General features: G+C 38.5%; 1 protein-coding gene across 3 annotated transcripts in view; it reads left to right on the top strand.

Annotated features, from left to right (window-relative positions):
* Window positions 1–16,548, top strand: part of SH3KBP1 (SH3 domain containing kinase binding protein 1) — a 211,470-nt gene that overhangs the window by 175,736 nt on the left and 19,186 nt on the right. For all 3 annotated transcript variants that reach the window (XM_036382203.2, XM_036382221.2, XM_036382211.2), the window contains 5 exons: window positions 419–520; window positions 4,458–4,509; window positions 8,292–8,372; window positions 10,767–10,929; window positions 15,721–15,806. In XM_036382203.2, coding sequence (XP_036238096.1) covers window positions 419–520; window positions 4,458–4,509; window positions 8,292–8,372; window positions 10,767–10,929; window positions 15,721–15,806 — 484 coding nt within the window. The remainder of the gene's footprint in view (window positions 1–418; window positions 521–4,457; window positions 4,510–8,291; window positions 8,373–10,766; window positions 10,930–15,720; window positions 15,807–16,548) is intronic.

Raw genomic sequence — 16,548 nt, forward strand, 5'->3', positions numbered from 1 at the left:
TAGCTTTTCTTGAAAGTATGGGAAATAAGGGAGCTTTTTTATCTTCTGATGTATGATATTTAATGAAGTTATTGTCCTTCTGCAGAATGAAGTCAGAGAGACATAGGGTCATGGATGATCAAAATGCTGACTTGTTTAATAGATCAAATGCTGAACAAGCATTTTGTTTTAGACACAGACAAGGTCTTGAGCTCTTACAGCATGTTCATTGTTCTTTCCTAGCTGTTCCATGTGATAATGGAATGCAGGGTGGTTATTGAATTTTTTGTCTGATAGATTACCCTGTTAACCTGGCACTCCAGCAAATTGTCATATTCTAGCAAACAGGCAGGACATCATGCAAGAGAGTACTTCAGCTCAAAAATCTGTTCAGTGCACCAGCACACTGTGGTTTTCATTTCATTTTACTGTTTTGTAGGATTGCATTGATGTGGGTTGGTGGGAAGGAGAACTCAATGGCAGACGAGGTGTCTTTCCAGATAACTTTGTCAAGCTACTCCCTTCAGATTTTGAAAAAGAGGTAAGCAATATATTCTTTCATTTTCACTTGAAAATTCAGAATTAAAGTAGAGCTGAAAGAAATCCTCTTTCAGATATGTGATTTTGACAAAGTTTTTCTTCTCATCTAATAACATAAAAACATAAAGGAAAAGAATTCTGGTTAGAATCCATAAAAAGAATGTGTGGCACTCAAAGTCATATTACACAGTTTCCTAGAAGGGTTTGATGTGCCCATCCGGTCACCCCACCTGCACTATGCTGCTCTGAAAGCCCTCTGTCCTGTGTCCTACAAGTTTGAGAGAGACAAGAACTAGAGGTCCCAGGACTGAGTCATGTGATGCAATGATATCCAGAATTCTTTAATCTTCTCCATTGTTTTTGTGGTGGAATATGAAAAGTTAGAGTATCACCTGCATGCTGATGGACAGCAGTCAAGCACTGTTCCAGAACAAAAAGGGTGAGATTTTAACTGTGAAATTTGAAAAATAATAAGCTTTTGGTATCTCAGAGGTATGTTTCTTTACCTCTCAGAATTACTAAAAAAGAAGGTGTAAAACCTATGCAGAAGTTTCTTCAGCTCCTATTTATTTGAAAAAGATGGCATTGTTACTTGCCAGACAATATTTAGAAATCTTGTGGTTTCCTGGAATAAAGTAATGGATTGCTTCCCCCAAAAGACCATTCCATTTTTAGGAATCTTTTGAGTCATCAGTGGGATATTACAAGCTTGCAATCAGGCTTTTGATGAGTATTTCACAGTGACAGTGTAAGCCTTCTGTGATAAAACCAAAACTTACTGACACCCAGCTTCCCTCTTTGGCAATAAAATTGGATGCTGAAGGCAAAAACTAAATAACTTGGAAAGCTTAATAAAGTAACTATTAAACAACTCACAGAGGCTAGCATGATAATTTTTGAAAAGGAAAGGAGAAGAGCAGCAAAAACTGTGGGAGATGAAAAGGCAATTCCACAGCAAAGTGCATATCCTGGCTTAGGCCTAAAAATGAAAGAAGGTGATTACTAGAAGGGGCAGAAATCAAAAACCTGAAGACATAGTAAGCCTATTATAGAAGAAAAAAATCCTTATTGGTATCCATTTTTTGTGGTGTAATTATTCAGTCTTTTTGAACTTAAAAATTATGTATCTTTAAAGTGATTCTTAGAGTACAATTGAATGTAACTTGTAAAGTAAATTAGATATTCAGACACTTGGAAATTACAGCTAGGTTTGCTCTAACTGTGGAGAATAAAATTTTATTAATTTTTGAAATGCCACAGATCTGGCCACTTTAGTAAGTAACTGGTAGGACTATAGACCATCTGTCTTTGCTTGAATCAGTGCTAAAAGGAAAGGAGATAAATACTTTACCAGTGATTTTGTCAGGTATTTTCTGATGTGATCCAGAAACCTTGGATTCCATCCCATGGTCTGAAAGTATTTGTTGCAGTAGTTCTTCTGTCTGTTCAACAAAAGCTTGGGATCTCTTCCCATCTCCTTGTCCAGTCCCCAATTTTCCAAGCCTGACTCTTTTCCACACATGCCTATTTGTTCCAGTTTTTTTCTATTCACTGCCTAGTCCCAATCTCCACCTCTCAGGTGGTCTCCATTACAGGATTTTCCCCTGAGCTCACTACCTGAGTCCAAATCACCATCTGCATTTACTTTCTATCCCTACACCAAATTTCTTTGTACAGCTTTTTCCTCTCCCCTTTTACTCTTTGTCCCTGCTCTCTAGTTCTGTTCTCTTCTTGTCCAATCAGTCCTGGTTTCCTTTCTGTAAATTCTGTCTCCATCACCTTCTCAGTTATCTCAAGCAGCCACAGACCCTTGTAAATCCTTCTTGCTCCTCCATGTTCCACTAAGGAGTCTTTTAAGGCTCCTTCACCCTACACCCTTTCTGACCTTGGTCTGTCCTTTTGAAACAATCTATTTCCCTCTTCAGCTTTCAGTTAAAGCCACTTTGTCAAATGAACCATAAGACCCTTTCTCCTTTGTGTCTCTCTACATAAGTGCTTTGGTTTTAATCAGAAGTGACTGCAGTGAATCTGTCACTTGTCCATCTGCACTTGTTATGCTTTGGAAGGCATCTCAGGGGACATAACTTAGAGCCCTTACAGGAGAGAGCTAAGCCAAAAGATGTGCTAAGAGAGTGCATCTCTTGTATGCTGCTGATGTATGGTCAGTCAATGGGATCAGTCCACAATTAAACCCCAAATGCCTGTACTGTACTGCTGAGTCCTCAGCATCAACAGCATCCCCCTGCAGCCATTATCAACAGAACTCCTAATGCCTATCACAGGACATTCCTTGTCTCTGTCTCATTTCCTTTCCAAATTTTTCTTCACCTTTCTGCATTTAAACCTTAAACAGTGTTGCCCAAGTTCTTGTAGAAGTGTCTCTGAGTGTAAGGGACCCAGTGAGTGTGGACAGTGGCCCATGGCAGCCAGGCTTTACAAGATCATTCTGATCTCCTAAGTTCATGGCCACAGCTTTCTCAGGTTGATGATAGGAGGTGAACTGGTCATGTTAAGATGGTAGGAGAAATTTGAAGGTTGCTGGATGACAACTTTGAGATTCAGGATGTTAGGCTTACCCTGTCTGGGCTGAAATGTTATTTTCTCCAGAGATGAGTACATTTGCTAGATTTGAGAGAGATCCCTTGGAAGGGTATGTGGCAAGCACTCAGCCTTCACAGCAAATCTGCTCTCTTTCAACACTCAGACCCAGATCTGAGAGTTCTTGGGCAGACACTGAACTAATTACTGCAAGTGAACAAAGCAATTGATCTTTCTCAAAAGCTTTGGCAGATAGATAGAAAATAATTGGGGGGAGGGCAGGGATCAATAAGAGTTTGAGAGAAAATACTAGTCTAAATGGCTGATTGAAGTTTGGCAAAGCTGTGCATATCTGGAAAAATCATTTCAATTCACATTTGTTCCACAAGACAATATACATTGCTACATAGCCAGAAATGTAGTGAAAGTGATTGTGATCAATCTGTAGCAAAGGAAATAAAGTCCTTCTCAGAAAAAAGAATGAACATATGGGGAGAAAATGTTTGTTGTTTTTTTTTTCCCCTTGGAATTTCTTTACAATAATCTTGATTGTTTTTTGGGGTTTTTTCAAAGTGAGAGCTAGAGTATGGCATTTGATCTAGCATGATGCTCCATTTGGTTCTGTACTCATTCCAACATACTTGTGGTGACTGCCAGTGTGCTGTGCATGCATTCACACACATCAGCACAGAGGAGAAGACATCAGCCCCCCAGCCTCAGGTGAGGAGAAATTCTTCTGGCACTGCCAGAACTGTTGGTGGTCATGTTCATCAGTCTTGCCATTACAGATCTATTAGGAAAATCATCATAACAGAGAAGGTAAAAGTATTAAAAGGACAGATTATTCAGAATAATTAGTTTCATTTCACCAAACATCTAAAATTTTGATCTTTCACAACTGGAACTCTAAATATATCCTAGTAAGTGAAGAAAGAGTAACCTTTGTTGTATTTCCTGAGTTCTGCATTTTTGCCTCATTTACAGGTCTGGAAATACCTCAGCTTTTGCCACATGTATCTCAGAGTTTCTTTGTGTTAGCTTTTTTTTCCCCAAAATGGGTAAATATTTACAAAGGTCTTCTTCATGAGATCAAATTTCAAAGGTCTTCTTCATTAGATCAAATTCCTCCAGTCTTAAGGTACATAAAATGAACTTTTTAAACCCCTCAGCAGGACATTTCAATTGCAAATATAAAAATGATATTTTATTTGTCAATGCTATTTTCTCTCTTCAAATTCATTTTAATGACGTTTTTTCAGGAGAAATATGTGTGACAGATCTGTAGTCTTATGACTTGTAATTATTAATGTTAAGCACTTTATGATCAACTCCAACCTCTGTATGAATGAGATTTACAGGCCTTTTGAAGCAACCTGTTTTCTTCTGTTATTAAATTTTAGAGACCGAAGAAACCACCACCTCCATCAGCTCCTGTCATCAAACAAGGATCAGGTAAAGTGCAGTTGAAATTTTACAGCACATTTCAGTGAGCACATCTCAATCTAAATTAAGTGTATTCAAATCTGTATAGAATTCGTCTGTATCAAAATTGACAAGCAGATGTCTAGACAAAAACTAAGAAACCACAATAGGTGGTAACCCTGAAAGACTGTGGTGGGCTTTAAATGTATTGCAGTCAACCATCTATCCCATTTCAAAATAACCTGGTTTGCCCCTTAATCATGTTAAATCAGAGCAAGTGTGATGCTTCAGTTTTTCAAATTGTTTTGGTTTTGTTCCCTGACTGGAGTTGATTATGTGCATGTCCTTCAGTACAGACACAGTATGTGGAGTCTGATAATACCTGCAGGAGGAAAATGCATTCACTACAGATCTGATTTATTCTAGAGACACAGAGCTTTTTGGAATATCTATAAAATAGTGTCATGCAGTGGCCTCCTCTGAGCTGCAATCTAAATCCTGCAGATCTGCATGAATGCTGGATCTGGCTGGCTGCTCCAGGTTTTAGGCCATAGATTCTTGGTTTTCAATATTTTTATAGCCCTAAGTGTAAAACTAAAAGGAATTATCCTGAATGGTTGTGTAGATAAAGGTATTGAAAAAGTATTAATGGGCTGAGTCTGTTTTCCAAACAGAGGAGTGCTAGCAAAACTGATTTTGTGATCTGTTATACTGAATTGTGTGTAGTTACTGAGAGCTGAACATACTTCTATTTGTAATTTTAAAAGGACCTCTTCATACTAATTTTCAAAAGTGCCTGCATGATTTATTTTTATCATGAAACATAGAAACAGTTAAAAAAATCTACGCACTTGACAGACCTCAGAAACCAAATTCCAGTTCCATTCATGTAAAAATACAAATCACAAGGCAGGGGATGCTCTCAGAGTTTTCATTTGTGTTGCAATTGTGGTGGAAACATAACTGTGGCTGGAATTCTTTAATCCCTTAAGTCCAGTCAGTTTGTAAAAACTCTGCAGCAGCACTACTGCTTCCCCCACTGCAGGCACACATTAAAAACCAAAACAAATGTGTCCAATCTCCAGATAGTTTTCTTGTTACTGTGACATGTTCCAGCTTTTGGTGCTTTAAAAAGTAAATTTTCCTCTCCTACAGACTTAAGCTGTTAGTAGAAATGCAACTTATACCAATATACAATTTACTGTGAATTAATATGCTATCATTTAGCTAGTTTGAATTTGTCATGCAGTTCTTTGACTACAGAATCATGACCATAAATATTTGTGTTGCTTATTGACATCCCTGGTTTGTTCTTCATTCTGTCTTGAGACTCAAGGAAATATAAATTTGATTTTAAATCAGTAATAGTGTCCAGAGACAGCAGTATGACTTTGCCATCTAGTGGTGGCTGTGTAACAACGATGTTTTAGTGACCATTGATGTTAAATCCTGATGTGTTTTGTAAAAACTCGTTAAAACTTCATATTTATTTCAATTTATACTGCAATAATTAGAGAATAACATTTTTAATAGGTACCTGCTTGCATACAATGCTTTACTGTGTCACCATAGCATTTTTCTTTCTCAAATATGACATTTTCAGAAGGAAAAATGGTTGTAAAAGGATGCAGACAATCTGATTAAGGCTTTCTAAGTCTATGTCAAAGCCAAGACTATTGCAGTTCTTTCCTTTCATACTCATTCTTTGACAACTCCTGGCTGATCAGGCACAAGAGTTTCTTCTGATACATATCTAGAGCTGAAAATCATCCTATGTTTATTAGGATTAATCATCCTGACATCCTCTACTTTGTCAAATTATTTTTTCACTGAGATTATACTGTATTTTACCACATCTCCACATCAGGTCTTACTGTTGATAAAAGGTAACAGCTTCAATAATGCTTCTGCATATTTGACCAGTCACAGTGTGATGAATAAATTTAAAACTGTCAGTTGCAGCCAAAATAATTAAATGTCAGCATCTTCTGATGCAGAGTATAAAATCTAAGCAGAGAATTAGAACTTGTCTTTCTAGTACAAGTGGCATATGTGTAAAGAAGTGTCTCTATTATAGTAGAGATAGAAATTTATAATCTCTACAGCAGTAAACAGCCAGAGACACCTGTGCTGCACTTTACAAAGCAAGGTGAAAACCAGAGAGCCAAATTTAGGAGCAGAAGTTCCTTAATGAGCTAGTCATTGCAAAGCATTGGCATTTCACTGGGTAGCTGGGTAAGCAACACAACTGTGTCCAGACTGAAGGGTGGCAATACTCTGGAGTTCCTCTGGGAGCTGATACAGAGCTTCCCAAAGCTGATACAAAGCTTCCTTGAAGGTGACTGTCACCTGGAAGCTAAGGCAGGACACGGTGCCTGCCTGGGTGTTGATTAATTTGGGGATCACAGTGCAAGTAGGAAGAGCAACTGAGTCTGAGAGCTCCTCAGTGGCTGTCGGCTCATTGTTCTAGACTTGGCCTGAAAATGTCCCTCGGTGTGTTAATGATGACTGTTAATCATACTGTAATTAGGTACAGACTTATGTGTCTTTCTTTTTGAACACATTAGTGTGTGCAAGATTATCAATACATTGACTTGTGCTTTGCATAACTTGAGTTTTGAAAGGCTTTAATTGATTAGGAGCAACAGCTTCTCCTCTCAGGAGTGAAGTCTTTTTCATAGAATCATTTCTGTTGGAAAAGACCCTTAATATTATCAAATCCAACCATAAATGAGAATTTAGTATTACTTATTGGCATGGTATGTGGTACTATTGCCCTTCCAACAGCACACTTGGGTAAAGAAACCATGGCTGGTGATCACCACTGATGACTATTTCTAGGAACCAGCTGCAGAAGGGAGTTCCAACAGCACATTCAGAAAATGTAAATGCACTGGAGAACTGCATATAATAGAATAGATTGAAACAAAAAATTGCCTTGTGCTCCTTGCCCTGCCTTCTCTGCTTTTCTTGGATTTCATCTACTGTAATTTTTATTGAAATGCTAATAGTGTTACCTAAAGCAGTTTTCAACACTACTAAGTTGAAATGGCTTTAGCACCTAGTGGTTAGCCAATGCAGCACAGCCAATATCCAATAAAGTGTTTGTTACAACGTGGAGATTGGAAGATTTTATCTTGTATGTGCCAGGAAATTTTTGCAAAATCTTCCCGTTGTTGGTGCCACAAGTTCTCATATTTCTTGAAGCAACAGAATGTCAGGGCCTCCAGTACAGAGGCAGGAGAAGCCAGGGGCTTACACCTCCTGGCCAAAAGCTGTCAATTAAAATAGTCATGCAGAATGCTGCCAGCATTGCTCTTCTCCTCCTTCTAATGAAGTGAGCAGCTACTAGTAGTGGAGAAAAAGGGGAGTGATGTGTTAATTTAATGGAAAATAACCTCTGTATATTCAGCTCCATCATGCATTCTATTGACATTGCTTAATTAATTGATTTATTCTTAATGCTTCTGCACACTGTTGAGTTGCTCTTCATTTATGTCTGTAATGATAAAGGATTTGTCCACATTTTCAAATCTGCAGTTATAGATTTTTTCCCCATAGAATAGTCAGAGAGTGTCTGTTCTTTGGGATTGCACACTTTGGAAACAGTGAACTTGATTATAAGGACATAAATATCCAATTGCTTTTTTTGTCATTATGGTACAGCCAAATATTTTATATAAATTTATGTTCAGTTTTAGCAAGACGTTTTCAAATTTGGGAATATGAAAAGCCTAAGAAATTGCAGAATTAAATCTTATGTCACTGTTTTGTTGGCTTGGTCAAAATTCCAAGTTTTCTGTCTTTGGCAGGGACCACAGATCGAAAGCATGAAATCAAGAAGATACCACCTGAAAGGCCAGAATGTCTTCCTAATCGAACAGAAGAAAAAGGTATGAAATGTGCTTTCCTGCCTGCTCTCTGCAGAGAGATGAGGGAAATAGAACAAACGCACATCCTCATTTCCCACTCTCTGTTTCCATTAAGTGTATTGTTTGGATGTTTGTTTTCCATTCTGATAGACTGTGATGATAGGCATATTGGAAAGGCTCTCATTGTCACTTATGGACTGAATTCAGGGTGTTCAATTGTACCCACTCAGAGCTGTTGAGTACATGCAGCCACAACTGAAGTCCAGGGGAGATTTGCTCTCAATACATGAAATGCTCTGTAAAACCCAGGTGCTCGATCAAGTAAAATACCCCAGATTAGTCTGTACTTTTTTCTTAACATCTGTCTTCTTTGGTTCTCTAGTTGAAAGCTGGGTTGGTGGTTTTCCTGCATCACAAAGGGATTGTGTGGAGATATAGTCATTAATGCTTATGAATCACCCCATTCTCATAGCCACAAAAGTCACAGGCAAGGCAGCAAAGAAACTAAAAAATCCTTCAAAGCCATGTTTGAACATTGCGAGAAATGGGACACAGTACCACAAAGAGCAGGGACAAGCAAATTAAATCTTTAATGGTTTCATTGTGTTCACTGTGAATGGTGAATAGTCTCAGGAAAATAGCTACATCTATGCTCTAATTGAAGATGGTGCCAAGTTTCATATGTTAAGTGGACTATTAGATTGTAGGAACAAGTTTGTTTATGGGATTTTTTAATGTCTAAGTATTTGAACTTGCAGCCTTTTAAAAGGCACATGTATGTACATGACTAAATGCAGTTCTGATTTAGTGACAGAACCTTCAGACTTTGTACTGAGATCTGTTTCTGGATATACATCTTAGCAATCTGACAAGTGTTTTAGCTATTTTCTCTTCATAGGTTTACTTTTGGTTATGTGTGCTGCTTCTTGTGGTTATCTTAGCAATAAAACCCTTTGCTTGCCATTATTAGATTTAAAAAGCCAACTGCTAAAATAGCAGAGGAAATTTAAATATGTTACTCTCCTGGACTATAAATATATTTTTTAACTTTTCTAAACATTGAAAAGAGGCTGTAGGAGTAGTGCCTACATTTCAGGATTACCAGGGAGTGGCTGGAATGGCTCATGTGTTGTGACAGCAGGGGTGGCACAGGAACGTCCTTTGAGCTGTGTGTTGGCACACTGCCCAGCCTGTCCCTCATACAATTCAGATTCTTGGACACTGACGCCGTATAAATTGTCATAGGATTAAGTGTGTAAAAATTACACAGTGTGCTGGAAAAGCTTCAGTGTTAGTGAGGACCCAATGACTGCATCTGCTCAAAGCATACTGCCTGTGAACAATAGCTGCTAGCTGGACTATTCCAAACATAATGTGCCTTGTGTTTCTGGGGATTTATTCCATGATCTTCTCATTAATGGGTTCTCTTAAAGAACCCATTAAGCAATATCCTGTAACACTCCCAATACCTCTTAGATGTATACAGAGGTGTAACATTCACAGCATATCATAGGCAGCATTGTCAAGGGAAGTGGGGTATTGAAATAGTAGTATATAAAGAGCAGAATTTTAGTTCCTTAGAGAGTTTTGTCCTTTCTTTAAGAAAAATCAGCTCTTCTCGGTTGTGGCAAACATACTTACATGTTTGTTTTCTATTAGGAATTTAGAGCATATTATTTAGAAAAGTTACTAATGTGTATTCTACTTTATACATGCACAGGTGCTGCATATTTGTCATTGGGTATCAGCATGGTGGCACTCCCTAACTATACCTAATCTGTTCTGCAAATGATCTAGGTTTTCATCAGCAAGCTGAAAAATTCAGCATATAAGTCTGTGCTTAAAACCTAAATAATAGGTCTGATTTTTCTGAGGTGTTTACATCCTGCTAGACATTGTTAAATCTTTCTGTTTGCATTTTATTTTCACTTAACAGTTGTTCACTTGAAACATGCTTTTTTCCCTCCCAAAAATAGTATTTCTCTGTTTGTTCAAGAGATGTTAAGAATATCAAGCATAATTATTTTTGTGAACTTCTAAATTACTATTGTTTCATATTAAAATTTAATATAAGTTGTGCTCGTGGGAAGTTGTACCATATGGTACGTAATTTCTTGCCATTCTTGTACTTTACACTCAGAAACCAGTAAGTTACTAAAATAGAAAATAGTATTCCCATCAAGATTCTGCACACATGTTTTGGCTGTGGAGTTCCAGGCAGAACAGCCAGGGAGGCTGAGCAACTGATTTGTGGCAAATATACAAAATAAAGAATGATTTAGAACAGAAATGGAAAGGTTTTGCTTTGTATACAGTCTATCTATAGATTTCTTCTTTGAATGTAGACTTGTGAGTGCAAATGAATTCCACTTAATAATATCCCTGTTCTTTTTTCTGGAAATGATTGATTTAAAGAAAGATCAGAGAGAGAGCAAAAACAGTTAGACTTGCAGAAGCCTTCAGTTCCTGCTATACCTCCGAAGAAACCTCGGCCCCCCAAAGCCAATGCTGTGACCAGACCTGGCACCTTGCCCCCGAGACGACCAGAAAGACCAGTTGTGCCTGTGACTCATGCAAGGTATTGCTTTTCTCTTGTCCAATGCTTTTGGGATTAGTGGAAAAAACACTCATTTAAAGAATTTAGGTTTTGCAGTTGATGTCCCAGTTTATTTCACAGTAAGCTGTATTTAAAGAACAATAAGAAAGAAGAAAATCCTTATAGTCACCTGGCTGGATCATAACTATCTTCTCAGTAATAGCAGTCTTACACTGTTCATGACTAGTTCATTTCTACTGAAGAAATTCAGCTGTTGCTGCAACAGTGCAGAATGTGTGGGAAATACCTGCATCAGAATGTTACTCTGATCTTGACTTTCTTAGTTTACCTCAAATTGTTGCAGCTTAGCTTGGGCACTAATTCAGTGCAAAAGCTTGGATTGTGCTGAGGAATAGCATTAGGCAATGCACATTTCAAATACTGTCAGCCTGGTTTCAGTCTGCTTTCTTTGATCCTTTTTAGATCAAACTTTAGCAAAATACACATTTTCAATGCTCTTTTAGCTGGCACCACTGCAGAATAGTGCTGTCAAGTAATTATTCTCTAATGTTGGTTGTCACTCTGCAGTTACATAACGCTTTTTATCAGAGGTGGTTACAGTCTTTGAGGAGCACTGAGAAATTGGATTGCCAACACAAGTCCATTTGTTCTCTGCTAGAGGAAAGGTTGCAGAAATTCAAGGCCTCACTGTAGTCCTAAGCAGGTCTAGGTGGCTACCTTTTAGTCATCAGCAAGTGGGTTGTGCACTGTAGATTTCCTTTATGCATAGTGAATAGAGTTAGATGAAAACCAGAATAAAACAGTTGCCTAAAATGGGCAAGCTGTGCATCTTGCAGAAAAACTAGAATAAAGGCATGAAAATATTTTTACTATTGTACTGTTAGGAAAATTATCTGCTATTGAACTACTGGAGTTCAAGTAGTAATAGTAATGGTGAATTTAATACCAGAAAAGAATATAGGTTAGAGGAGAGTGAAATGCTAGACATTTATACCCTTCAATCCTCCAAGTGTGTTTAAATAAAAAAATGCTCTTAGTGAGAATCTGGGGCAAATGAAAAGAAAAAAAGGCACCTGCCTTGGGCTCCCAGTTTCATCTTACTGAAATGCTTTGGTTGTACATCTCTGAGAACTTACTCTTCTATCCAGGTGCCACTGCCACAGCTTCTTTTGGACTTGGTTTTGAACATGCTTGCTCAGTTGCTCCAAAATACAGTCCATACCTGCTGATCACCTGGGCATACTTGGAAATACAAGTATTTGCTATAATCTTCTGATTTAGCTTTGTGATGGCTAGGAAAGACCGATACGTACCCTAGTGTTCAGTTCACTGGTGAGGCATGCAATGGAGTAACTATTCTTTTGTTCTATCCTTTGCTTGAAATATTTTAAACATGCTATAAATTTTTAGCAATTTTTAGAATTTTGGAAAGTTGCTTTGCTGCTCTTGTGGTTTCCTTTTTTTTTTTCCTAATTACAAAATTGTGTGAAGTAACCATGTATTTTTTAAGATATTTTAATTTTCATGTTACCAAAGTCAAAAGGCAAACCTAAACAGCAAACTTTTTATGTTCTTAATAGTCCAAACTTTGCTATGTCTAGCACAAAAAAATGGACAATACTTTTAATTACCTGGATAATTAAGAAATATGAAGCTTCAGGTGGAAGCAGTTACTTCAATAAAGGTGTTTTGGTTTTAAATCCATTCAGTTTAATAAGATAGTAATTATTTTAAGACCTACTGGAAGCATTTCCATAATCTAAAAAACCTAAAGCAATTAGAATAAAAATTGAATCGGCAGAACTTTTGCTGACCTGGTGGGCAGCTGAGCCCTGTGCAGACACTCACTCACTCCCCCACAGTGGAATGGGGGTGAGAATCAGGGAAAAAGTTAAAAACTTGTGGGTGGAGACAAAGACAGTAAAACAGGAAAAGCAAATGATGCATGTGCAAGCAAAGCAAAGAATGTTGCTACTTCCCATGGACAGGCAGGTGTTCTGCTATCCCCTAGAAAGTTGAGCTTCATCACCTGCAGTGGTGACTTGGCAAGACAAATGCCATAACTCCAAACATCCCCCACCTCCTTCTTCCCTCAGCTCTACGTGCTGACTATGGCATCCTGTAGTGTGGGACATCCCTGGGTCAGCTGGGGTCAGCTGTGTCCCCACCCAACTCCTTGTCCCCCCACCCTCCTTCCTGGTGGAATGACAGGAGAAGCAGAAAAGGCCTTGACTCTGCAAGCACAGCTCAGTAACAATGAAAACACCCCTCTGTTATCTACACTGTTTTCAGCATAAAGCCAAAACACAGCACCTTGCAAGCTGCTCTAAAGGAAATCAGCTCTATCCCAGCCAAAACCAGTACCTGAGCCTGAGGGGGAAATTGCTGTAGTTACAAAGTGGGTGCTGTGCAATTTCCATGGCAGCTGCTAAGCCAAAGAGGGTTTTCTTCTGTCCTAAGTGGCTTGCATCTTATGCATTTCACTGACATTTTGTAGTGATGATTGCTTTTTCCATTTAAATATAATCCTCCTTCACTGGAGGGAGAGTAGGGCTTCAAGAGCAATAGGACAGATAAAAAACATGTGGGACAGTGAATAGCTGTCAGTTTGTTCCAATGCCTTCACAGCTTACTTAGACATACCATGATTTATAGATAAGATATAGAGACATACAATTTATAGGTAAGTCAATTCTCTGGAGTAGACAAGCCATAAACACCTATAGGTGCATCTTTACAATCAGTTTCAACCAATCCATGTCCATGCCACTGCTAACAGGGTTCCTTGTCCTGGCACCCCATTCCCACAGCCTCCCTTATGTTTAGCACCAGCATTTGTGCAGCTGCACAGCCATATGGGTCAGGGAGTTGCTCCAGATGGCAATTAATCAGTTTGCAGTGGGACTTCTATTAGTGTGGGGTTTCTCTCAGGCTGATCATCTGTCTGGTCAAGCTGACAGCCTGTCTGTATGGGCACAAGCAGAGAGGGACACTGTGAATGAGAAGGGAGGGCTCCACTCCTTTCACAACACTATGGATGCAGAGTGCCATAATGAGCCTGTTGATTCTTCTGACAACAGGATTGGGTTGTTTTGTTTTGGGTTTTTTTTGTGGGGCTGTTGCCATATATCTTGGTATCTTTTGTAGGCAAATGGTAAATGTTGTGACTTTCAGCCCTAAATCGTGCCATTCTAAGAATCTCTCCAAAGCCATACTCACACATTTCCTAGAGTGCTTCCAACTCACATTGTGCTCTCAGATTGCTGGGAAATGAATGTGTGCAAAACAGAGTATGCAGTCAGATGCTCATTGCTCTGTCAGCCAAGAAACTATGTTGCTTCTTATAGGTTTACAAATATATAAGCAATATAAGAAAAAGTTAAAGACTGAAAAATAAGAAAACTAATTGTTCCAGTAGATCACTTGGAAATACGCTTATTTATCATCTTGCCAATTAATACATTTTTCTATGTGTGTGTTAAATTTCTTCTGTGTCCTCCCTGGTGCAGACTGCCTGCCATATTGAGAGGTTTGCTATTAATCTGATTGTCTATTTTTTTGTTCGCTGGTCACCCTATTACAGGGTTTAATGGGATATATATTCACTTAATCTATGACCTCCTCTGGGTTTTAATAAAAATTTTCAGCTCTTTATCACAGTCTCCCTGAAGTCTGAAATAGGGTTTCCAGCCACTTTCTGTTTTGCTCATAAGCTGCTGCCATGAACTGAGGTTCAGGCCATCTGTCATCAGCTTATGGTATCAAAAGCAGAGACCAATGAAAAAATCAACAAGATTTGTGAGCTCACTACGTATTTTTCTGTCAATAGCTAATTATTGCAATGTATAGTACACATCTGCCTGGGTTGTTTTGGGGCAGATCTATGTCTTTATCCCTAAGTTGGGTACCTTACATACATCATAATTTTTAGAGTGTTACACTGGGAATAGTCATTGTGGAAAAACTAGTGTATTTGTCAAGTGACCTGATAATAATGGCAAGTACAGTGTATTGCATCAACTGAACAGTTGTTGTCACAGTAAATATCAGAGATTTGAGTGACTGTGCAATACTGATTCACCCACTTAGCACTGTTGGTTTTTTAATATTGTTTCAGTAGGTAATTTTAGTTAACTCAAATACTTGTGGGATAGAATATTCTCCAAAGTAGGGATAATTTTGTTGCTTTTGTTTGATCTCCTGTTTGATTTTAAAATAGCTCCTCTGTGTAAAGTATCCTAGCTCTTGATACTTTACTATTCAAAAGCCATTTCTGACAAATTAAATGATCTTTGTTCTTTGGACTGTGGAAACAGTAATCATAGTCTAGTCTCATAAGAAAAGTGGAAAAACATGGTGGAGGAGTTGCATTTATAAGCAAATACTCAGAACTGCTGAAATGCACAATGCTAGCTTGAGGCTCTCTCACTTTCTGCAGCATTCCAGGTAGTCCACTGCTGTAGTTTGTGCAAGCCAATTAATTAGAAAAAAGCTACAAAGATGTTGAATAATGTCCCCTTGCCCTTAGATTTCCTTCGCGTTGAGATGCCGTGAACATCTGAAGAATTATTCCAGACACTAGGGTGTCTAAAAGAGGCTTTTTTGACAGGTGTTAAGGAGAAATGGGATAAGGTTAATCTGGACAGCATGTCGACTTGCTGGAGATTGCTCTCGCTGACATTGCTGTCACTCTGGTGCTGCAAAGGAAGAATACTTTGCTCTCTCATTATTAATTGCAAGTTAGCTACCAATTTACTGTAACCCACACAAAATCTCCCAATAAAACATCTCCTCTTCTTGATCCAAATGCAGGAGTGATAGTCCAAAAGTGGAATTAGTGGGCAGTACAGTATCCGGCACTCTAGAGAAAGACTCCTCTGAAAGAAGCAATGACATCGGTAAGTTATAGTGCTTTCTACAGTTTGCCTAAGAAATTTATGGTACAAGTTTCTGCTTTTTAATGACTTTTGTGTGATTCAAGAGACAGATTGAGGATTTGGCAATGAATGTGAGTGCTTTTACATGAAATTTTAAAAGATTGCAGGATTAAAGGATCATTTCTACTTTACTTAAAATAGTTTTGTTGGGGTTTTCTATTTTTAAATAAATTAAAACAAATATGGAATAGTGAGCTATTTTGAATAGGAAGGCTCTTGTTCTTTTTGTTTAAAACTCTGAAACAAGTGAGAAGGCCAACAATAATAAGGCATACTTGTTTAACTGATGTAATAGTGCTGACACGGTTTTAATACTGCAGAAGATTGTGGGTTTGGTACAGTTAGTAGTCTTTACACTGTCCAATACAAAGGAACAGAAACCCAGTTCAGGTCAATTTGACTCAATTTTACTGCATACACAAATTAAAAGCAGTCTAAATGTCTATTGTAAACAACTTGTGTTCCTGACCCATGAGCTGTTTAGTCAGGAAGTCACCTGGAAAGGAGCAACAACAGGTTATTTTTTAGTCTTCTCTCACCCTCCTTCTTCCTCAAGCTGGCAAGGCAGGAGCGATGGTGTTTGCTGGGTGGGTGCTGCAGAGGTGGCCCTGGGTGAGCAGGGTGCACTGAGCTGTGTCCTGGGGCAGGGGGCACAAGCCCCAGAGCCATCTCCTGCACTCAGCTCTGTCCTGGGGAGTGGGCA

The sequence above is a fragment of the Molothrus ater genome, chromosome 2 (genome assembly GCF_012460135.2).
Source record: "Molothrus ater isolate BHLD 08-10-18 breed brown headed cowbird chromosome 2, BPBGC_Mater_1.1, whole genome shotgun sequence".
In the NCBI taxonomy this organism is placed as follows: Eukaryota; Metazoa; Chordata; class Aves; order Passeriformes; family Icteridae; genus Molothrus; species Molothrus ater.